Raw genomic sequence first — 24,095 nt, forward strand, 5'->3', positions numbered from 1 at the left:
AAGATGTTGGCAATAATTGAAGTTGTAATTTTCTGACCGGTATAAAAATTAAAAGTGGTGGGGTGACGTTAAAATATGATAAAACTAGTAAGAAAATTGATATATATGTTGGGTTATGATGGGAAATTAAATTAGGAGTACGTTGTGATTGAAATTTAAAAAAGAAAAAAAAATCAAAACAAAAGAAACAAACTATATTATTTGTGTTTTCAAGAAATTCCTACAATATCCACAATGTTGAATACAAGATGTGCAGTACACGTGCAACTTTTGTGCATACTAAATTATTTGTACTTGGTGTGCTAATCTCGTGCAGACTTGATTATTTTTACTTCCGATCAGGCCACCAGATTATCTCTCTCTTGTATTCAATTATCTCCTTACAATCAGCACTCACTCGAAGTAATTAATTAGTTTAATTAATATGTTGTTACCTTGTTTAATTCAGAAGCTAGCAATTCTGGCAAGTTTGTTTAATACTTGCAAAATGGGGATTGAAGAAGCTAATTAAGCAGTTTAATTAACTCAATCTATACTCTCAGCAGATTGGCCAATTCATCATCTTCTTCACCAATCTCTCGCTGAAACTTCACTCAGAAGTCTCAGGTTGGCCAATTCATAATCTTCATCTCTCGCTGAAACTTCACACAGAAGTCTCAGGTTGTCCAATAATTCATCGTCGTCAACCCTGGAATATGGTCTACCTCCTCCTCTTGGATCTTTTCCATAGTAGGTATTGGCAGGCAAAGGAGGAGCAACTTCAGAGAATTTGAGATTGCGCCTTAAATGGATCCCCACATGCCCAGCATAACTGATTTTTCTGTCGAACGCCTTGCCGCAGAACTGGCACCCATATTTTCCGTCAATCATAATCACCCCGTCGGTGAGAGGTGGCCGGTTCCGGTACCCGGAGCGAGTTTTCCGGTGAAACTTGCGGTGCCGTCTAAACTCCAGGCGTTCATCAAACCCTCTTTCGCAAATATCACAGTAATAGTACTTCCCATGGATTTGATGAATGCCGGCCGGATTATCTGTCCTCTCCGGCAGAATCTCCTCCCCGTGCGGCTCAGGTGCAATATATGGGACAGTATCACCGCTGACACCATCCCCTTCTTCTTCTTCTTCCCTGAGAGCAGCCGCATAATCATCATCATCTTCCCCGCGGAGAATAACAGCCACATTCTGATCTGCAGGAAGGGACAAAAACTGGGATTGCAGAAACCTTGCAACCTCCATGCACGAAGGAAACTGTTCACCGCTGGGACTGAAAATCAAAAGGTAAAGATTCAAAGTTTTATTTAGTACGGAGTAATATATACTAAATCAATATGTTAATAATTCATTAAAAAAAAAAACGAGTTGTATATGTATCAAATGAGTATATAAATTAATCTTTGTTAATAACCACAAATAAAGGATTACCTAATATGGAGTATAAAATAACTACACGCATCAAATAGCAGGGTTTTGAGAAAATATCTTTCTTTTTCTAAAACGCCCCTATACTTAAAAAAAAAAAAAAAATGTAACTAAGAGTAATTAAAGCTCCTTAAATGAAGGAACTTTTGACTCTTTAACGCTTGTCTATTCTCTAGTTATTTTCAAAAGAGTAGCAATCTTTAGGGCAACCTCAATAGTGAGGTATTTTTAAGGAATTTTGTCATAGTCATGTAGGAGAGAGAGGGTAGAGGAAAGAGAAAAAGGAAAGGAAAGAAAAAACAAAAAAGCCTCACATGAAAAAAAATAAAAAATAAATAAAAATAGTCTATTCACGCGCCTAGTTGGCGCGTGCACCAGCTGGGCATAGCAGGTGCGCCTCAACTTCTCCTTCTTTCTTTTATCTCTGCAAGTGGGACTGGTAAGAACTCCAATTTGCAGTATTAAGATTCCCTAAAAAAAACTCACGTCCACATTTGTGAAAATCCATTTTACTAATCCAAAATCCCCTTTTGGGATGCCCTTGGGAATTTGAAAGTGGGGATATAATAATGACTACACACCCACACATTTGATGACTGGCGGTTACCCTTGTCCAAAGCTTAGGCGGAGAAGATAATAAATTATAAACATGTGAGTTATGTTTAATTTGGTAGATTTATTTTAGAGCTGATAGTATATTTTAACTTGCAAATAAGTTATAAGTTTTGTTTGGTAAAACATTGAGAATTTAAAATAATAACTTATTTTGAAACACTAGCCCAAGTAGCATTACAAAATAAGTCATGGACTTTTTTTTTTTCTTTTTTTTTTTAGAAAAAAAAAACTTTTTCCTTTTTTTATAATCTTTATTAATTTATAAAAATGATATCATTTACCCTTCATTAATTAAAATCATAATATCTTAGTTTATGTTTTTATATATGTTTTTTTACTTACCAGCTAATTCAACAATTAAGTTTTCCAAACATTTAATTTCAATTAGTTAATTTACTAGCAACAAGCCTTTCAGCTAGGCGTGCCAAACAGAGCCACAGTCTATATATATATATATATATATATATATATATATATATATATATATATATATATATATATATATATATATCTTAGTTTATGTTTTTATATATGTTTTTTACTTACCAGCTAATTCAACAATTAAGTTTTCAAACATTTAATTTCAATTAGTTAATTTACTAGCAACAAGCCTTTCAGCTAGGCGTGCCAAACAGAGCCACAGTCAAGTTCTCGATCGTACGGATAGTGTTTCCCATGCGACCGTACTGTCACTCACCATTAGGTATGCATAAATGCATCATAAAGTGTTCGAAAATGCATCATTATGTGTGGTGCGGTGTGGTATATTTTTTTGGTGTGTGGTGTGTTTTGTGGTACATTGGTGTATATACACTATATATATATATATATATATATATATATATATATATATATATATATATATATATATATATATATATATACACATACATACACGCGCACACACACTACACATGAGAGAATTTGGTTAATTAATACATTGTATCTAACTATAATCTCATTTCGTTCAATGAAAAAGGCAGACATCACATTTAACATTTGATCTTGTATTATGATATGATGTTAATAAAATATTAACGTATATACATAAAAAAAAAAAAAAAAAAAAATAGCCCATGCAAGATTCAATCTAAAAAAGTGAAAACTTGTTGGAAATCACTTATAAGACACCAACTTATATTAATAAAAAATTTAAGAATTCAATCTAAATAAACCATGAAACTGATACACCTTCCACATATATGCAAAGCAAATTTTATTCAGAAATACTAAATCAATTAATAATTTGTAAAAAACTAGTTGCATATGTAACAAATAAGTAAATACTTTCTTAATTTAACTTGTATGCTTAACAAAACATTCTGTACTGTGCACTTTCCACATTTATGCAAAGCAAGTTTTATTAATATTCAATAATACTAAATCGATCGAAAGGTAAAGATTCAAACTTTGAAATTTATATATAGCACTACTATATATAGCAAAATAGCAGACAACTAGAAGGAAATTAAATGGCTACCGAGCAAAAGAATAGCATATAGCAAACCCTAAACATACATATTTAATCTGTAGTACAGTAGAAAATTATTATTATTATATTCCATTGATACAAATCAACCAAACTATATATGAAAGTGGTGATAGGGTGATGGCACATTCAAACAAATAAAAATGCATACAAATTGATGGAGTGATGATCATCAAACCAAAGTAAAATAAAAATTAGGGTTATGGAAAAATCAAAATGTAGTTTAGTTTATTGGGAGTAGATGCATTTTTATTCGTTAGTATATTGCTGTGAATGATGTATATATGATGATCGATCATAACAAATTAAATCATGTAGGAAAAAAATTTGATTTTTTGGGGGGTTTGTATCTGGACTTCATATGTATATGTTTTTAATTAGGGTTTATATCTAAATGAACTAGAATCTGAAAATTGATGAATGTGATTATTTTAATTGAATTGATTTATTCTTTCAAGTAATTAAGAATGAAAAATGTAAAATTGAATTGATGGATTTGGAGTACTAATTATACCTTATGTATCTGTAAAAGTAAGGTATGGTGCGACCCTCACGCGATGGTTTAATGGCTACAACCAGTTTCCAGCCGGCGGGCAAAACGTCGGTGAATTCTTTGGCATCCACACACATCCGTTTCCGATTGAGCCATTCACCGCCCAAACCCTCAATGAATCGGAAAAGCTGCTCCCTGCTCTCCATCCCAGCCGTCCTCCGCTTCAATTCCTCGGTGAAAGCGTCATCTCCGCCCCTCTCCAGCGCCGTCAAATCGATCGGGACGCCATCCTCAGTCACCATTTTCAGTTCAAGCTCAGCTTGTTGCTGCGGCGGCGCCGGATTTTGCAGGTAGAAGTTGTCCAGATAAGAGATGATGGCTCCCTCTTCACGGTCGGGTAGATTAGGGTTGGGAGCGACAGGGAGCCAAGATCGGAAGGAATCCGCCGGCGAGGGTACGCTGATCTCGGAATCGGCGGCTTCTCCGACATCCCGCCGTGGATCAACGCCGGAACCGGAGCTTGTGGACAGCGTCTCCACCATTTCCGGTCACTTGTAATCTACGATTCAGAGAGAATAGAGAGAAAAAGATAGAGATGAGAGTGAGAAGTGAGAAGTGAGAAGTGAGAAGTGAAGACTCCAATTGCCGCAGCTAGAGACAATATATAGTGTGAACTGTCAAATGTTCATCTGCATGCATTCCAATTGTCTCTAATGACTATAATTTGACTAATCTTATCCCTAATTACAAGTTTAATCCTTTTTACAATCCTCTTTTTTCACAATCACCCATCATTTAATCTTCCTCCAAATTCAGAATTATATTACGGCCCTTATAGGTAAATCATATATACAACAGACTCAATCAAAAAGGTATTAATGAGAAAAATCAAACTTGTAATTTTTTGGTATGGTAATCATATTTCACCAACTCAATCATCAAATTTAGGTCGATAAATATGTTTTCAAGAAATTACTAAAATACCGTTAGTATTGAATATAATCGAGTTAATTCTAGTGGATGTCACTTGTCTTTGTTTGCAATTTCAAATTTAATCTCATATAATTATTTTTTATTATTTAACAACCCAAATTATTATATTTTGGACACTTTTGATCGTCCCATGACCTTTTTCTATAAAACCATATTTTAAGCAATGACTTTTTCCCGTTTTCTACGTTGAGGTTTGGACAATTCTTCTTTTTTTTTTTTTAAGTTTCGGTTTTCCAGTTTTAAATTGAATCTACACAATTTGACGTCTCTTCATTTTTTATTATTTTTTAAAAATTTTTGATCTGTTTTCTACGTCAATTTTTTTCGTCTCTTTAACCATAGATTGCACAATCTCCTTCATTCGGCTCGTCTTTATCTCATTATTATATTTGATGATTTTCTTGTAAATTAGATTACTCGTATTGATTAAATGGTACTATTGACTATTGTAGCAACTAGCAAGACGCATTTATCATATCCTAATTTATTTAAGAGGTACCTCTCAATTGAGCCGGATGCATAGAATTTTTTTAATGTGATTTATCTTTTTCGTGTAATTCGCGTGCAATTACAAAAGAACGGAATTTACCCGGCACATACTTTTGAGTAGTGGTTGCATGTTTCTTTCGTCATATTATTATTATTATTATTATTATTATTATTATTATTATTATTATTATTTATAATTGTTCCATAATAAAACATTTGTTTTTAATTAACCAAACCAAAAGTTGTTTAATTATATATTTAGTATATGCAAAATTCATCCTCATTATTGCCATACCATTTCCTTCTCAAAATGATTATTTCGTTTCGGATCCTTGTGATAACACATAGAATGTATCTTTTTGAAAGCTACTGGCTCTATTACATTGTAGTATCTGTTCATATACTTTCTCAATCTACTGAAACACAAAGAACCAATAACGCCTACCAGGACTATATGGTCTAATGGTATCCGGGTTGGACTTCCATTTGGAAGATTAAATTCAATACGAATTTATTGTTTAAATGTTAGCTTTTTCTAATTATTTCTTTCTTCCAACAAAACAAAAATTTCAACAAAAAAGTTCTCTTTGAATCTTTGATCGAGGCTACTTTTATAGATAATGATAATATTTACTAATAATTAAATGAGTTGTATACGTTTTTGTATTTAAAATTTTAACATGAGATTACATTCTAACCCACATGATTGCTCTAGTTGAATAGTTATGCTGTGCAACCGTGTGCACCACGCATGGTGCACACGATTGTAAAACAACGTCGTTTTGACTAAAAACGTGTTTTCCATTTAAAAAAAATCATTGTGAATATTTAGTTCATTCATTGTGGATATTTAGTTCATTCATTGTAGATATTTAGTTCATTCATTCTGGATTTTTAGTTATTCATTCACTGTGGATATTTAGTTCATTCATTGTGGATATATAATTCAAATTATGCATAAAAAATGCTATTGCCAGAAATCAAATCTGATTTTTTTAAAAGTGGGACGCGCATTTTTAGTTAAAACGACGTCGTTTTTGTAACCGTGTACATCATTGCATAGCATAATTTGCGGCTCTAGTTGTATACAACAAAAGGAGAGCCTTAATTTTGTCCGATGATTTTGTATTTAAAAATTAGGCTGAGATTACATTCTAATACACGTGATTGCTCTAGTTGTATACAACAAAATGAGAGTTTTCACTTCATCCAGTAATCAATGGTAGTTGCTATTTGCATCACCCTTTGACTAAAATGAAGTATAAAGTACATTAAAAGTATAAAAAGGTGGTAATTTATAATAAATACATAGGTGGTGCAAATAGCCTAATGGGTGGTGAAAATGTTATTTGCACCACCTTAATAAAACTGTATTTATTAGATTTAAATAATAATTAATTAATTCAAAATTTAATTTATTAAAAAAAAAAAAACAATGAAACGTCGCCTTCTCCAGTGAGAAGGCAGCCCAGTGGGTCGCCTTCTCACCGAAGAAGGCAACCCAGGTGGGTGTGGGTTGCCTTCTCCCCGGAGAAGGGAACCCAGGTAGAAGCCCACCTGGATTGCCTTCTTCGGTGAGAAGGCGACCCATTGGGCTGCCTTCTCACCGGAGAAGGTGACGGATCTCCTTCTTTTTTTTTTTTTAATATGTTGATTTTGAAAAATAATAACAATAAATATTACTTTTTGATCACATTTATTAATGGTGGTCAGATAACACTTTGCTATTTGCATCACCTATAAAGTTATTATTTAACTTATTATATAGATGGTACAAATAGCAAAATAGGTGGTGTGAATAGAATTTCCCTAATTAATTCACCATAACGGTTTCCCAAGTACCTATTTGACCGAAATTAACAAAGGCGTCAACGCATTTATTAATCACTTCTCTCAATACATGAGAGATTCCTGTTATCCCGCATTGAATATAATAATAATAATAGACTTATAGTCAAAAAGGTAAAAACACAAATACGCACTATATATATATTTAATGATTACACATAATTAAATCTCCGTCTTTACTACTTTCAAAAAAAAAAATCTCCGTCTTTACTAAACAAACACAAATACTAATTATTGTAGTAACACAAATTTGTCATCTGTCATATGCCTAATCAAGGGGTAATAAATACTTATATTATTTATATTTGTTTCATAATAAAACATGTCTATTTAATTCTTCAAACCAAAAGTTCCTTGATTATATATATGCAAAATTCATCATCATTCTTTTCACCCCATTGCCTCACACAATTTATTTATATTATATTATTTATATTTGTTTCATAATAAAACATGTCTATTATTTAATTATTCAAACCAAATATTGCTTGATTATATGCAAAATTCGTCCTCATTCTTTTCACCCCATTTGAATCGCAATTTATTTCAGATTTTAGTACTTTATTTTATTACTTAATAATTTTAAAAAGTTATGACACTTGTCCCGAAATGAATAATATCACTTCGGATAGAAATCAAGAAAAAAGTTTCAGACACATGCCATTTTGATTTTGTTATTATGACCTGCTATTTGTTAGATATAAAGTGGAGTTAAGTTACACGTGAGCTGGTTAAGTTCGACTAGACAAGTATTTGAATTTGATTTAGCTATTGTCAATATAAGTTTGAACTTGAATAATTCAAGTAATGAATCAAACCGAAATTCGAACCTCTTAATACAAAGTTTGAGTTGCTCGTTAGCCTAATTAAGTTATATATATATATATATATATATATATATATATATATATATATATATATATATATATATATATATATATGGTTGCATTCACACGCAAACACCCTTAAAATACAAACGTAAGGACAAATATGGGTCATAAGATTAGAGTAGATGAATGGATTAGATTTAAGGCAAAAGAATAATTACAGAATCATAATTAATGGAAAAAAGGGTAATTAAGGCAATGCAAAAGAAGTCTAATTACGGAATATTATTAAATATTGATATTACACCATAATTGAAGAAGTGTAAGTACGGTAGGATTGAACAACATATGAATTGACGCACACCCTCCCACTACTGGCAATCCATCCTAGACGGCAAACCCCCTTCACGGACGGCATTCCGACACAGCAACGCGGCGAGAAGACATGGATGCGACTTTGGAGCATACGACGACGTCAACAACTAGTAAAAAATCATGACGAAGTATTAAATTTTGTTATGATTTTTTATTATAAAATATTTGTTATTATAATTTTTGTGTACAAAATAGAAAAAATAATCTTTATTTAGTGCACTCAATCTAAGTTTGAATGGCTCAAACTCAAACTAAAAAAAAAAAGTATATAATACGCCTTCACAGAGGCTCAAACCCAAAATCTCCCATATGAAAGAGCAATTTAGTGTCACTAGATCACAAATTCACAAGGTCCTTGGCCAAAAAAATAGAGATTAGTCAAATTCAAGTTTTGATTTTTTAAATTGCACCCTTGTTGGAAGTTCAAAGTGTTTTTTTTTTTTTGTTTTTTCTTTAAGGAGTTTTTTTTTTTTTTGTTTTTTTTTTTTGGTGAAAAAAGAGAGGTTATGCCTCGAAACTATTTCTTTAAGGAGTTGAAATAAGTTGAATGCTACAATCTCATAATCAAAAAGGAAATTAATCAATCTCATTCTATAATGGGACCATATATTACAGACAAAACATATTGTACAAATTTACAATATGCTCAACAGAATCACACATTCACATCATTTAAAGCGACCAACTCAACATGTGAAAAGGTTTTATCCCAAAAAACAAGGTTCAACACGTCAAAAGTTTAAAAATTAAACTAATGAATAAAATAATAAAACTTTAAACTCTAAATATAGAATTAATACCATCTAGGGTCCTCTACTCTTTTTAGCCTGATTTTGCCACGTTTAATCTTAAACTTTCAAATTGACAATTTGTGGTCCTTCGACTTTTAAATTTCATAATCCAAGTTACCATCAATGGTCATTCCAGACTAGTTAAATTTTAAAAGTTGAAGGACCATAAACGGTAACAACTTGAAAATCAAAGAATCATGAATGATCAATTTGAAAGTTTAAAACTAAATATGACAAAACCAAATAATATTAAAGGACCTCATTAACTCACCATGCATCAAATTAATTTGAATTCAATGTGACTATCAAATATCATTGTTTGAAACATATCATACATATCTCTTTACTTCTTTAGTAAAACAATTTCTCCTTGTATAATAATATAATAAAAAAGAAGAAGATATATATGCTCACCTTCAATATTATTTATTTAATCATAATAAGTTAATTATGAATATATCTGCAGTAGTTACTAAATAATACAACTAATAATATAAAAATGGATGGGGTATTTAGGAGCAATTAGTCATGGGAAAACATTCATATTTGTCCCTCCATTGTAATCACTGAGAATGAGAATAGGAGTTAAGGTCCCTGACTAAGATTTTGATCACAACAACTATACAGCATAATGCCTAGCTTCAGTTTCAGGGAATCAGAGAACAGAGATTTGAAGAATTTTACTAATTATTGAACTAGCTAATACAATCCACTTACTCGCACTGAGATCTACTGGAAAAAATGGAATTCACCAGAGATTCAGCTTCGGAGCATATTCTTCTCCAACCACACAACTTTATGCCGAAATCAAGAGTTAACTTCTGTATCCTGTTTGTATCGCCTTCCACTTCACTTAGCTCAACAGCCTGCTTTCTGGGGATCAAGGCATATAGATACAGGGAGCTGTCAGGATCGATTTTATCCAGTTCAAATGACACGCGAAGTAAAGAATTAGATCCAAGTTCAGGTGATGTTGGATCATATAGAACTGAGAAACGACTAAATCTAAGGTCTGGGTTCTCGAATACTCTGTTGATATCCTTGGTTTCCTGGGTGGGATTGTTTGCTTTTTCTGCTGTGCCTATGGCTATGGAGTTTCTGTTAGCAACTCTCAGGATATGGGCGGCCTCTCTCATTCCACTGAGAAAAGCCCCGTGCATTGTTGCAGGATATTGCCTGTTCGTTGCTTCTCCTGCGAAGAAGACTCGGTCTGCAACACTTTCAGCAAGAATATCGTAATCATCCCCTGCAGCTCCAATTGCAACATAAGAATATGAGCCATAAGTGAACTGATCTTGCCCCCATCGCGTACAAACTGCCTGGAGTGGATCTGGAACCGCTATCCCTTTTGGACTGAATATGCCTTTCAAAATTTCTAAAACCCTCCCAACAGCTTCCAGTGGAGACATCTTTTCAAATCTTATTGCTGCTTCCCCAGCTACAAGAGCCACAAGAAGAGGACCCCCTGACACTGCAGAATAACTATAAAAGAGAAAGAATTCACCCCTCATGCTCGAGTCCTCAGTAAGGTGACCAAATGTATCAATCTCCCCACCCCAAAAGTCATAGGGGAATAGGATTGCAACTTTATTCAACAAACCAAACCCCAATCTTGCAATTGCATCCTTCTTCTGCTTAGGAAGGTCAGGCACAAATTCAATGGCACCTTTCTTAAGCACTCCCAATGGGACAGTACAAAGAACCATATCTGCACGATACTCCTGATTCCCAGCATAAACTAAAACCCCATCAATGCCATACCTAATACTCTCCACTGTTCGGTTATAAAATATGGGAAGGTCCTCAGCTAATGCCCTCACTAGCCTCTCATTCCCACCCGGAATAAAACAATGATCCCCACCCATTTCATAAGGATCGTCTTGATCCCAAAAAGCCATGGATAGTTCAGACATCAGGGAAGCATTAGCATACTCCAAATTGGCCAAATGCCAATCCAACAGCATTCGCTCCTGGGGATCCTCTGCCACTTTATATACACTCCTAAATGTCTCTAATGCAGTGCCTAACGAAACATCAATGGACTTAACTTCTATCATCATTGCTTGCCTGAGCTTACAAACTCTATCTAGCAGTTTATTGAATGAAGTTTCAACCTTGGAATCAATATCAGAATTCACAGTTTTACCATTAGGCAAATAGAGAGGGCAAATATCCCTGACCTTATGAAGTGGAAGGCCAAGCTGCCTTGCCAGGACTCCCAGTGGATTGCCATTGATTCCGGTGAGCACACTCCCGCCTAAATCAGCGGCTGCGATGACTCCATTGTTACCACCACTCATTTTCTTTGATCTCACTCTGCCTCCAGGCCTGGCTCTTCCTTCCAGGACCACAACTGTAAACCCTAGAAAAATCAATTGCCTCGCAGCAACTAAACCGGAGAGCCCTGCGCCAACAACGATCACAGTACCCTTCGAGACGCCCTCCGGGGATTTTAATTTGGCTTCTTTGATCGCCGGAGCGAGGCCGAAGTTGATGTAGCCATGGTGGAGGAGGAAGTTGTAGGCGGAGTTGACGAGGGTTTTGTGTTCGGCTCGAATTGACTCCAAGGCGTGGTCCTTAGTGAGCCAGACGGAGACATTGGAGCGCCACCGTGCGAGAATGTGGTTGCGGACGACGATGTAATTGGCTTGCTCGTCACCGCCGATCTGGGACACCACATTGGCCTCAATTTCCTCTTCGGTGAGCGAGTCCACTGGAAACCCCACGGAGATAGCTATTAGGGCTTCGATGTCCACCTCCTTAGCCAGGTCCGAAACTCTCTTCCGGCGGTGAGGATTCTTCGAAAGGTCCTCCTCGGCGGCGGCGAAGTCGGTCTCGGAGTACGCGTACGAGGCGGAGGGTTTAGGGTTGGGGCGGCGTACACGCAGACCAGAGACAGCAGCAGCCGATGGGGCAGTGGAAATCATATCCGTGAAGAATCTCTTCCGACGGCGTCGCCTTTTGACTGGAGGTGGACCGGCGGGGAGCTGCTCTTCGGGCGCCGGAACCTGCTCCGCCTGAGAATCTGAAACGGCAGGCTCAGATGTCGTCTGGGGAGGCGAAGAATGGCCATTGTCAGGCACATTGTTGTTTGATTCGGTGGCTTGCTCGTCGGAGACAACATTATCGGCACAGTCCGGCGGAGTATCGGCGGTTTCCATGAGTATATTTTCGATGGTAAATCGGCGCGGAAGACGAGCCCGAAACTTATAGGGCCTTTATAGTTTCTTCTTTTCTTTCTAGTAGTCCATATACAAATGGGCTGGAAATCTGCAATTACCATATTTGTTCCCACCCTCCAAATTTCCTAATTAAAAAAAAAATTATTAACTCTTTGTGTTTGAATAGGTTAAGAAAGTATATACAGACAGATATTACATTATAAATTATTATAGAATCAATATTACTAAAAAAAATTACCTATAAACTGGTCGATATTGAGATTTAATAAAAAAAAAAAAATCAGAAAATACTCTTTTGTTCACTTAATCTTTTCATTCCTAAATTTTTTCGTGATTTATAATCATTGATAAGTGTCATAAACTCGTTAACTCTTGTTAATTTTTAATAAAAGATTAATATATACAATCAAATAGTGTCATATGGATGTGAAATTATAATGAGAAATTTTTTTTAGGGGTGAATAACATCCTTTATATAATAAAACTATATGGTTTGGAAAATAATTAATGTTACAATTAATGTCACAACATTATTTATTAAAAAAAAAACACAACATTCAAAAAATAAAATAGCTATATATTATATAATCATATAAAAAATATACTTTTGAAAAATAAAATAGCTATATATTATATAATCATATAAAAAATGTGTTCAATTAGAGTTTAAATTTACACATACAAAATTTGAAATTTGCTTTCCAAATGTAATTATCTTAGTTATTATTTGTATTGTGAAAAAAAAAAAGCACAATATTTAAAAAATAAAATAGCTATATATTATATAATCATATGAAAAATATACTTTTGAAAAATAAAATAACTATATATTATATAATCATATAAAAAATATGTTCAATTAGAGCTTAAATTTACACATACAAAAATTTAAATTTGCTTTCCAAATGTAATTATCTTAGTTATTATTCGTATTGTGGAAATTATAATATAGATGAAATACAATTAAGAATAAATCAATGTAGTTATGTAAATTCTCTTTATAAATTTATTTGAATATGCACATAATTAGAGATTATATTAACCATACAAAAAATTATAATTATAATTTTAATTTTAATTTTAATTTTAATTGTAATTTTGTATTCTATAAAAATAATAAATACTTGACCAATGGAAGCTCAAAAATATTATTATAAATAATTTAAAATATTTTAATTTTTCTATTTTTTATTTATATTTATAATAACATAATTTTTTCACGGGTGAATTACTAGTTGCTATAATATAAAAAGAAAAGCAAACAAAAATTTAATTAATTTTTTTTGTGGTAAATTGCCTTTGAAAATATTTTTTTGAAAATTTAATTAATGAGAAAGTACTAAAAGGTCGCAAACAAAAAATCTACAGCCTTTACGTGTAACTTAATTAATTTTTATTATAAATTGCACTTAGACACATAATTGAATCACAACAACTATAATGCGAAGTGAAAATATCACCCTACGGGGGATTTCGTCTTTCGTAAATAATTTAAAGAGTTAATTCCATTTTTGGTCCTAGACTTATTGGGGTGTCGACAGTTTTCATCCTCCATAATAAAAATTGTCAATTTGTAGCCACACTTATTGGTCCTTGGACAATTTTAGTCCTCCGTCAATGAAGCCGTCTGTTGACCGTCTAAATGAGGGGTATTTCTGTCAATTCAACTTATTCTTTTAATCATATGCCTAAAAGACGTTGTTTTGTTGGTCGCTCACTGATGAAGAGGTTGAGAAGCGAGAGTGGAATCGATCACTGATGAAGAGGTTGAGAAGCGAGAGTGGAATCGAAGCAAAGGCAAAGACGACGACGCAACCATCTGTTCCTAGTCGTTCGATGGGCTGTTCAAATGAAATCGTCGGGACGCTCGTCCAAAAGGGTTTAGCGATGACCTCGAAGATCTCAGTGGCGATGAAGGCGGTAATCGATGATGACCTCGAAGATCTCAGCAGTTCGTAGACCCCAACAACCCAGATTGGATTGCGATCAGCCATATGTTTGTGATCGGTCAAAGAATCGTCCGATCGTGCGAATTGCAGTGCCTCTGGAATTTCTTAGGGCGGAGCTACAATCGGTGCTACGTCTAGAAGGGGAATTGCAGGTTGGATCTCTGAATCATAGAAGTGTTCTCTTGCGATTCTCTCTAGATTCTAGGCCTACTTTAGAAGGGGAATTGCAGGTTGGAGGGTTCGGCTGCAAAGTCAAGCAATGGTGGATGGAAAGCAATTTTTGGTTTGCGAAGTGGACACCAGGGGGGGGAGGCAACAGAGATTTGCGAAGTGCCCACGCCTTGCGCCTCTGTGCAGATATCTAAAAGAGAGGAAAGCGTTGCCGCCACCACCACATCTCCGTTGAGAGGAAATGAAGGGAAAACAGATTAATCAAAGAAATCCTAAGCAGATTAGCTCAACAAGTTGTCAAGTATTGTACTATTGTAAGTAGCTGTGAATCGATTGGGAATTTTAGAAGATTATATCCTCAAATTGTAAGGTATGAATTGATGAATTCTATCTCAAAATAAAGTCTGAAGAAGAAGACTGGTTGAAAGGACTAACAGGATGGCTTCGAAGCCGGCTAGGGGCTTGTGGAGGTGGAGGACAACGAGGTGGAGATCGGGCTCGGAGGAGTGGAAGGTGTCGTAGAGCCAGCGGCAGAGGTTGTTGTCGCCGGTGTTGGAGTCGGCTGGCGGAGGAAGTCGGAGATTTGGGTTGCGATCTCGGAGTCATGGAGGAGGGAGAATGCCGGCGTCTCGGAGGAGAGTGATGGCGCGGCGTAGGAGGCGATGGAGGCGAGGGCTTTGATGGCGGTGGGCTGCGATCTCGGAGTCTGCTGTAGTTTATTGTTTTTTCCGCTAAGCTAAAGGGATTCAGTTTATTAAGCAACACTGGTTTAGGCCATCTGGTTCTTGTTCTTGATTCTTGAAAAAATAGAGTGGTGTAGTTTATTGTTTCGCTTGAACACCAATTGATTCAGCAGATTGATCTTCTTATGAAAATGAAGGGTAAAACGAGCATTGACTAATACGATTAGAAGAAGAACACATAAAAAGACAGCTTTACCCTTCTATTTCACGGTCAACAGACGGCTTCATTGACGGAGGATTAAAATTGTCCAACGACCAATAAGTGTGGCTATAAATTGACAATTTTTATTATGGAGGATGAAAACTGTCGACACCCCAATAAGTCTAGGACCAAAAATGGAATTAACTCTAATTTAAAGTAGTTATATCATGGACCATGGTTCATCTTGCAAGGTGGACCCTGGTCTTAAATTGTGTACTTTTAGTATTGAAATTGTAAACATCTATAATATAAATTGTGTTTTTAAGTTTTGAGAATATGTAAATATAATACATGGTCATTACAAACTGTTAATTTATAAAAAAATAAATTGTGAATATTTAATATGCAAATTGTGTATTTTTATACCCGGTGCGCGACCTTATACGGTGGACACGGGTCCACAGAATAATTTGTCAAGAATTGCAGTCGTGGGCCCAGCTTTCTTCCAAGTTGGATGATACGTTACAACCGTACTTGCTGAACTCAACACAAAGAGCCTTTAGTCACCGTTGATGTCACACTGGGCGATGATCGAACGGCACAGATTGCCCGACCACAGAACCACGAATCATGACTGAGTATCAGGAAAACGGAGCAGATTACGAGTGCAGTATATGAGACCTCTGGAAACCCCTCTTTCATTTTTCTCTTTCGGAGCCTCATCGTCCACACAGTCTCGTGTGTCTCACTGAACGTCTCGTTGCCCTGCAGACTTCGCTTCTGGGGAGCTTCGATTCTTCGGTTGAGAAGGGTAACGACGAAAGATCATTGAATTCCAGCACCAGGTGCGTATCTTCGTTCCAGTCGCGTTCCTTCTCCGAATTAGAGAACCCTTGTGTCTGTGTTTTGTGTTTGGATGGTAAAGTTTGATTCTTTTTTGGGTTGGATTCTATGGAAGTTGAGTTGCCCCCGTTATGTTAGGACTTAGGACCCTGTCGGTTATTGGCCATGGAGATTCTGAGTTTTTGTATTACGAATTTGTATTTTTGTTTATGCTTTTGGTGAAAATACGCACTACTGTTTCGAATTTGAATCTTTCTCTACTTTGAAGCTAAAGTGACAGAAGAAAAGACTGCAACTTTAATTTTTTCTGATACTATGGGAGCAAGATATCCGCAATAAAGTTGCTACTGTTTGTTGTTTGATTGTAACCTATGATTATTTCTGCTCTCCAACTTCTTGTCTGTGCAAGTGCAACCCTAGTTTGGCTATTGGTGTATATCAGTATATGATAAGAACTGTGCCTGAAGTTATTCTGGTGTAAACATATATTCTTTCATTGTGATAGTAATTGTTTTATAGACAACTGCTGAAGTAAGTATAATTGTATAGTTATGAAGAAGCAATTCTTAGGAAGCTCCACAAACACTTTTTTCTTGGTACTTGTCTCAAATGTATAGATTTTATGGTAATTTGTTTCATGCTGAAACATTCATTAATCTTGAGATGAGAATCTCATCTTTTAAAATTCTTGTTTTTTTGATTGTCTATGAAGAGATTCTGGAGGTGTGTTTTTGAGAATTGAACTTCTTCACTTTTTTTTTTTTTTTTTTCCTATACCTGCAGTATATTAGTCTTATTGGATGGCAATCGTACCTTTTGGTAGTACATGGGTGGCTCGGTATGGACTTCAGCCTCAGCTTCTACCAAGGTCCTCCACTACAACTAACTTATCAACATCAGCACTTCGGTGAGCACTTTCACTAATTCCATTCTTGAACATGAAGTAGTGCATATTATTATGCTCTAGTGTGGTAGCTCTATGAAATCTTGAAATAGTCTGCACTAGATAAAATTTCCTACTTTGACCTCGTCTGGATTTTCTTATGCCTCCTTTATGCTTCACTCAAGTCCGATGATTCCTATTTACTTAAATGTTTCAAAGAAGAACCATTTGACATTTAAACTAATGAGCTTACCTATTGAGTGTAGGGTTTTCTGCTTATTATTATACTTTTAGCTTATTTTTAACTCATTCTGATTTTGTTGATGACATGTTTCATTTTGTGAGGGGATAATTCATGTGTTTGTGTTTATAGCCTGACTCCTTACTATATTTAAGCAGTTTGCCGAGTAAGATAAGAGCATTGGCATCACCAAGTTCAAGCCTTTTTTCTCAAGAATCTTTGCATGAGCTTTTCAATTCATTGTCATACAAGAATCCATGTCAAAGGAGAGGCACCCGATTCATCGTTAGGGCTGATAAGGTAAGATACAATAATGGATTTGCTTTTGTAAGTTATAGTTATCACTGCATAAAAATTTAGTCTATTTTATTTCAACTATAACTTATATATATATACAATTATACGTGTACTACATTTGGTTGACTATATTGCACTTTTGCAGGACTACTATTCTGTTCTTGGTGTATCCAAAAATGCCAGCAAACCAGATATTAAAAGTGGTAATTAAAAGCTTAACTATTTTCAGTCTCTTCTATGCTTTCTTTTAAATTTCCTATTACGTTTGCACTTCTTGAATGCATCATATAGTCACCTATGCTAGCAGCACTCTTGATTATAATTTGCTAGATCTATAGGATAATGAGCTATAAATCCCATCAAAATTTAGTTGGAAGGTAAATACTGAATAATTACCTTATGTGGGTAAAATCATCTCATGTATCCTATTTTGAGTCTTCTGATTCCTTTTTTAGTGCTTTAGTGAAGTGACACTTGACTATAATAAAACCTTCCCACTTGATAAGTTGTTTAGCGACTTAACCATTAGAGGTCAGGTCTTCTTCACGTGGGTAGATGTATGCACATGTTCAATTATGCATTTATGCAATGATCTAATTAAGAACGGTAACTTTGTACACACCGCTAGGAAAAGAAATTTCAATGTCATTTCCTAATATCTCTTTTTCATGTTCAGCTTATCGAAAGCTTGCAAGGAGCTACCATCCCGATGTAAACAAGTAAGTTGATACTTGAAGCTAATGGACTTATGCTTTTTTATGTGGCCTTTTGGACACTTTACTTCTTCATGAATAAGTTTCTTGCTAAATATTTGGTAAAAGTGGGAAGTGGGCAACATTTTTAAATTGTTATTAGTATTTTTGCATCCTCTCAAGTAGCATATATATAGAAAAAAGGGTTTATGACTATGTTTCACTTGAAACACTTATTATTTTCTTTGTTGATTAATAAGTTGCTAATTTGAGTTCTTCTCTCTCTCTTCCACAGAGAACCTGGAGCGGAACAGAAGTTCAAGGAGATAAGCAATGCTTATGAGGTAACATTCTTAATGGCTCTGAATCTCTGATGGTCATTGGTAATTTTGTTCTAGGCAAATGGAAGTTGTGTTCTAACTTCTAAGCAATTCTACCATAAATGGGAAACTTGTGCTACAGGTGTTGTCGGATGATGAGAAACGTTCAATTTATGACAGGTATGGGGAGGCTGGGCTAAAAGGTTCTGGCATTGGCACGGGGGTAAGGTTCTTGTGTTTTGGTAAAAGAGAGAATATATACACATTTGGTTCTAGCTTTTATATTCAGACGGAATAACGTCTTATTTCCTTGTTGACAGGATTTCAGCAACCCCTTTGATTTGTTTGACTCATTATTCGATAACCTGGGCGGTATGGGTGGCATGGGTATGGGGGGAAGGGGGTCAAGAAACCGAGCCATGGAAGGTGAAGATCAAGTGCATAACCTGGTTTTAAATTTTAAAGAAGCCGTGTTTGGGGTTGAGAAGGAGATTGAAATAAGTAGGCTTGAAGCCTGTAGCACCTGTGATGGATCGGGTGCAAAACCAGGCACTAAGGCATCGACGTGTAAAACTTGTGGTGGGCAAGGGCAAGTTGTGTCGTCCGCTAGGACCCCACTAGGCATCTTCCAGCAGGTGATGACGTGTTCTTCTTGTAATGGCACAGGGGAGATCTCTACGCCCTGCAACACTTGTAGCGGTGATGGCAGAGTAAGGAAGTCGAAACGGATAAGCCTGAAAGTTCCCCCCGGTGTAGATTCCGGTAGCCGCCTGAGGGTTCGCTCTGAAGGCAATGCAGGAAAGAGAGGTGGAGCCCCGGGGGATCTTTTCGTGATCATAGACGTTCTACCCGACCCTGTACTAAAAAGGGACGACACCAACATTCTCTACACTTGCAAGCTGTCTTATGTTGACGCTATTCTGGGCACAACAACAAAGGTTCCAACGGTCGATGGGGAGGTCGATCTAAAGGTTCCGGCTGGCACCCAACCAGGGACAACATTAGTAATGGCCAAAAAAGGCGTGCCTCTTCTGGGCAAACCCAACATGAGGGGTGACCAGCTGGTGCGCGTCCAAGTTGAGATCCCAAAACGGCTGAGTAGCGACGAGAGAAAGCTCGTAGAAGAACTTGCCAACTTGAGCAAGGGCAAAACTCCAACTAGTAGCAGGAGGTAGTAAATCGCCCTTCCAAAAGCTTTCACTCTCAACTTTCAAGAGCTTTGTGGAAAACATAGGGGTCGCGATTCTCAAATTTCGCTGTGATTTCTCAGTCTACATACAACTGCAACTAGTTGTAGTGAAATTTTGTCTTTGATTTTCATACTGTTACTAGATTTGGATGAAACTGTTGATTAGTTTGTTAATGTACTATTGACATTTAGCATTACATCTATGCTCTTGCTTTTTGGATCATATAATTATTTTATTTGATTTGAAATCCAACTGTAAAATAAGATTGATTACCCAAGTATTTCTGTGTTCTGTTTTTCCCTTTCATTTACTTTCCCAAGTTTTGTAGAGTAAAATTTTCCCATGCCTTGAAAAAGTTATACTGAGCAATCTTTGATTGCCAGTGAAACACATTTTGTGACCTGTTGCACCATCATCATTCTGTGTCTTATGATCCTAGTTGACATTTAGATTGAAAGTAAAAGCTTGAATGTGCGCTTTAAGTGCATGTTTTGTGACCTGATCTTAGCTAACAAAGGAGCATTTTGATCATTTTCACTCGACCTTGAATGTGAGTTGTGGGTGTGACTTTAGTCAACAAAGGAGCATTTTGACTATTTTCGCTCGACTTTGAATGTGCGCTATGAGTGCGACATTAGCCGGTAAAGGAGCAAACTTTGGGTGTATGTCTTGTGACCCGATCCTAAGTCAACAAAGGGGCACATTGGTCATCCCTACCCGACTCTGAATGATCACTTTGGATACATGCATTGTGACCTGACCTTGAAAGGCAAAAGAGCATAAGTTTAAAAAACTATGGGGTGAGAGAGGCTCAAACTCTCGACCTCAAGATAACTCAGAAGGTATGAGACCTACGCACTAGCCAACTACGCCACCACCCCTTGTTGTCACACAAACACTTCATTACTTATTCGTCCAGTAATTATCACAGACTTGCCTTGTATAAAACTTTTCATTCTGCATTTAGTACAAAGCTTATGCTTTGAACGAATTTCTTGAACAAAAAATACTTTATACTTAACGTGAATGAATACATCCATGGCACGAGTAACTTTTGAGAAGAGAGAAAATCAAAGTAGTTTGATTATTAATGAAATAGTTTACAATACACCTCTAGGGACATTGACTACTTTGAAGGTTATTTCTTCATCCCCATTCTTCTTGGGACATTTTATTAAGGCATTACAGCTAACATGATTACATGAAGACAACATAACAAAGTATTTTCTTTGTCAGCTAAGGTCACAAAGAGAGGTTTACCTAGTAAACACCCTCGGATAGTGACTACAGATTTTCCTTGTCACAAGAAAAGGTTAAACCAGTGAACATCAAGGTATTTGCTTCTGTAACATATACTGTTCATGGATCAAACGTTGAGCTCCTTTCACAAGCCTACTTATCACTTCACCGGCCGGCAGAATTTCCTTAATAAGACCAACACCCTGACCGGCATACATCGCCATGCTCTCGATATCACCGCTTGCTGTTGCATTTGGGACAGGCCCTGCAAAGCGGCGAATCTCCCTTTCCTGTTCAAGAACAAATGCAGAACGGATTAGTCAGGGCAAAGGGTTCTGTTTTCCGTTCTATTCATCCCCGGGAACAAAACCTGTCCTACAATTTGTTCAGAAGCCACCAACAATTTGAAGGAAAAAGTGTTCGTTTAAAGATTATAGGCTATTAAAGATTATAGGCTATTAAAGATTTAAAGTCTTCACCTTGGCGTGTATGGTTGAATGGCCAATGACAGGTTGGTTTGCCTCGTTCTCATGACTGGGAAGTGCCCTCCAGTTCAAGAAAAATGGCGTTTTTAAGGTGCGTTGTGGTGCCCCTGGCCACCTAGCACGACCAAATATATCGGTGTACTCTGTCTCATCGAGTTCAACCAACTTTCTCTTGTATGTTGGGTGCGCATTGCTTTCCTCGGTTGCAACAAACCTACAAGGATATCCAAACTTATATGCATTGCAGAGATTTGTAACATATCAAAAGTTCCAGGTTGACTGATTGTATGAGCTCAAGCAAGAACCATTTCATGTTAGGCCAAAGCAATAGTCATATTGATCGAGATGTTCCAAACCTTGTGCCCAGTGCGACGCCCTGAGCTCCAAGTGCAAGAGCAGCAACATAGCCACGCTCATCCACTATACCTCCAGCGGCTATGACCGGTATGCCACGAGAATGAACTAGATCAACTACTCTTGGCACGAGGGTCATTACAGCATCCTGAAAATAATACAAAAGTTGTGGAGACTCGTCACATTATAAACGAGGATGGTCCAAAATAATTACATTTTCAACACAGATTTTAGTTAAAAGTGAGCAGGACAACATTGTACCTGGCCAATAACGTGTCCTCCTGCTTCCCGACCTTGGACAATAATTGCATCCACACCAACATCGAAAGCTTTCTTTGCTTCTTCATAGCTCCCCACCTCAAAAAGTAGGGCACTTATAGTCCAGTTCTTAACATTATAACTTGATTAATATGTTTACCACTCGAGAAAGAACACTTACTTGGGGCACAACCTTGACCCCAGCTTTATGAGCCTCGAGAACTAGCTCCTTGGTGCATTCACCCCAGTAAAGCTGCAAAACAGCAACTTTCTCATCTAGTATAGCCTTAAGATTCTCCTTGTGAGGAAAAGCAAGAACTAAACCAATCCCAAATGGTTTGTCTGTCAAAGTTCTAGTCTTTCTTATGAGTTGTCTAATGTGATCAGGATCCTCCTGTTGCAAAAACAACATAATCAAACCACAAAACATTATGATTTATGAGTCTTTGAATGATGAGATAAAACAGAAATGTAATCAGTTCAAAAACTAAAAAGTTGAGATGATTTAAACAACACGAATGCAAGAATGCAAGAAAAAGATACTGCAATCTGAATCAAAGTAAACACTCAGAACACAAGCAATCCCAAGAGTCACATGATCAAACAAATGGATAATTCGATCAAACATTCCCACAAAAGAAAACTATTGGACATGCTAATCAGAACAAGGAACATGATTTTGGGGTTATTACACATAAGTTAAATAATTTGTTTAGATCAACAGAAGATGTTTTCAACTTTTCCAGAGAAAAGAGAGGAGTGAGGAGAAAGAGGTACTGACCCAATCAGGGGATCTAAGGAGACCAAGTCCGCCGGCATTCGCAACTGCGGCAACAAGCTCCGGGCCGGAGATATCAGGTCCCAATGGTGCCTGCACTATCCCATACTCAAAACCCAATATCCCTCTCCAACCCATCTCCCCTTTCCTTTATCCTTATTGAAGATTCTTCTTGTAAACTGTATTGAACACTTTAATTTGATTTGGTTTGAACTGGAACTTCCTGAGCATATATAGCTTGGTTGCCGCCACCTGGAGAAGAAAATTCAGTCTCATCTTCTGCTGAGCCGCCACCTGGAGAAGCAAATTCAGTCTCATCTTCTGCTGAGCCGCCGCCGTTAAAGAATAATTTTATACAGTATGAAGTAAGCCAATGCGTAATTTTTTTGTATGTCTCCATCTTTAATGCGCTGTCTATCTGTAAAAACAGGCCAATTCTACACTTCCAAACAAGGCATTTTGTTTAATTGCAGGGGAGGACGAGTGTGGGGAAGTGCCGTCCGGTGGCCGGCCCACCGCCGGAAAACGACCCGTTACCCTCCGCCTATTATTTGGGCTTATAATACCATTGTTAGATTGGGCCTGCATTTAACTCGTGGCCTAAAAGATTTGGGCCTCAAGATAAATAGCCCGTTTTGCAAAAGCCGAAATATGGTTCACCAAGTCCTAAACATTTTGAATTTAATTGATTAAAAATTAATATATAATCAAAAGTTAATAATACATACTAAAATAATTTAGATAGTTTAAATAATAATACATTTGTTTAACACAATAATAATTAATACAATATATATATATTATTTACATAAAATAAAAACTAGGCAAACCTCGATAGGCTGCTACTTTGGCAAGCCTCAAAAATCAAAATCCGCTTCATAATAAAGGCGAGGCGGGTTAGCCCTGCTTGACGACTTAACCCATTTTGATATGATAGCTCTACTTTTTCTTTAAGGCCACACCGAACTATTAGTTGCCATAATTACGTA

The 24,095-nt window shown here is 36.3% G+C and overlaps 3 protein-coding genes and 3 long non-coding RNA genes across 7 annotated transcripts in view; 2 read left to right on the forward strand and 4 right to left on the reverse strand.

Moving 5' to 3' along the window:
• The window catches only part of LOC109164895, a 20,918-nt gene extending 20,381 nt beyond the window's left edge, over positions 1-537 (reverse strand). Inside the window, exon 1 of the long non-coding RNA XR_002051441.1 lies at positions 526-537. This is a non-coding gene — a long non-coding RNA (uncharacterized LOC109164895). The remainder of the gene's footprint in view (positions 1-525) is intronic.
• Positions 101-21,754, forward strand: LOC109164896. Its single transcript, XR_002051442.1, has 3 exons — positions 101-112; positions 7,453-7,460; positions 21,679-21,754. It is a non-coding gene; the product is annotated as an uncharacterized LOC109164896 (long non-coding RNA).
• On the reverse strand, positions 9,868-12,583 carry LOC109164873 (lysine-specific histone demethylase 1 homolog 1). The gene has a single exon (XM_019313420.1). The coding sequence runs from the start codon at positions 12,498-12,500 to the stop codon at positions 10,053-10,055; it is 2,448 nt and encodes an 815-aa protein (XP_019168965.1). The 5' UTR covers positions 12,501-12,583; the 3' UTR covers positions 9,868-10,052.
• Positions 16,213-20,272, forward strand: LOC109164880 (chaperone protein dnaJ A6, chloroplastic-like). Of its 2 annotated transcripts, none has more exons than XM_019313429.1 (8): positions 16,213-16,371; positions 17,153-17,276; positions 17,649-17,793; positions 17,936-17,993; positions 18,467-18,509; positions 18,778-18,826; positions 18,945-19,025; positions 19,123-20,272. In XM_019313429.1, the coding sequence occupies exons 2-8, from the start codon at positions 17,170-17,172 to the stop codon at positions 19,975-19,977; spliced, it is 1,338 nt and encodes a 445-aa protein (XP_019168974.1). In that variant the 5' UTR covers positions 16,213-16,371; positions 17,153-17,169; the 3' UTR covers positions 19,978-20,272. The 2 variants fall into 2 exon arrangements, with proteins under 2 accessions (XP_019168974.1, XP_019168975.1); XM_019313430.1 differs by having other exon boundaries at positions 16,214-16,371; positions 17,652-17,793.
• The window catches only part of LOC109164897, a 19,804-nt gene continuing 12,998 nt past the window's right edge, over positions 17,290-24,095 (reverse strand). Inside the window, exons 3-4 of the long non-coding RNA XR_002051443.1 lie at positions 21,003-21,008; positions 17,290-17,395 (exon numbers count right to left, since the gene is read on the reverse strand). This is a non-coding gene — a long non-coding RNA (uncharacterized LOC109164897). The remainder of the gene's footprint in view (positions 17,396-21,002; positions 21,009-24,095) is intronic.
• LOC109164883 (nitronate monooxygenase) lies at positions 21,120-23,413 on the reverse strand. Its single transcript, XM_019313434.1, has 6 exons — positions 23,110-23,413; positions 22,510-22,722; positions 22,332-22,427; positions 22,073-22,218; positions 21,711-21,930; positions 21,120-21,521 (listed from the first exon to the last, which is right to left on the reverse strand). Exons 1-6 carry the CDS (start codon positions 23,242-23,244, stop codon positions 21,321-21,323), a joined length of 1,011 nt encoding a protein of 336 aa, XP_019168979.1. The 5' UTR covers positions 23,245-23,413; the 3' UTR covers positions 21,120-21,320.

The sequence above is a fragment of the Ipomoea nil genome, unplaced genomic scaffold, assembly GCF_001879475.1.
Source record: "Ipomoea nil cultivar Tokyo-kokei standard unplaced genomic scaffold, Asagao_1.1 scaffold3069, whole genome shotgun sequence".
Classification (NCBI taxonomy): domain Eukaryota; kingdom Viridiplantae; phylum Streptophyta; class Magnoliopsida; order Solanales; family Convolvulaceae; genus Ipomoea; species Ipomoea nil.

Excerpts from the sequence above, each read along its gene's own strand:
- LOC109164883 (XM_019313434.1), bottom strand. The coding sequence starts at position 23,244 with ATGGGTTGGAGAGGGATATTGGGTTTTGAGTATGGGATAGTGCAGGCA. Across the intron at positions 22,723-23,109 it reads TCCTTAGATCCCCTGATTGG|GAGGATCCTGATCACATTAG; the intron begins GTCAGTACCTCT and ends TTTTTGCAACAG. Across the intron at positions 21,522-21,710 it reads ATTCAACCATACACGCCAAG|GAAAGGGAGATTCGCCGCTT; the intron begins GTGAAGACTTTA and ends GTTCTTGAACAG.
- LOC109164880 (XM_019313429.1), top strand. The coding sequence starts at position 17,170 with ATGGCAATCGTACCTTTTGGTAGTACATGGGTGGCTCGGTATGGACTT. Across the intron at positions 18,827-18,944 it reads AGATAAGCAATGCTTATGAG|GTGTTGTCGGATGATGAGAA; the intron begins GTAACATTCTTA and ends CTTGTGCTACAG. Across the intron at positions 19,026-19,122 it reads GTTCTGGCATTGGCACGGGG|GATTTCAGCAACCCCTTTGA; the intron begins GTAAGGTTCTTG and ends CCTTGTTGACAG.
- LOC109164873 (XM_019313420.1), bottom strand. The coding sequence starts at position 12,500 with ATGGAAACCGCCGATACTCCGCCGGACTGTGCCGATAATGTTGTCTCC.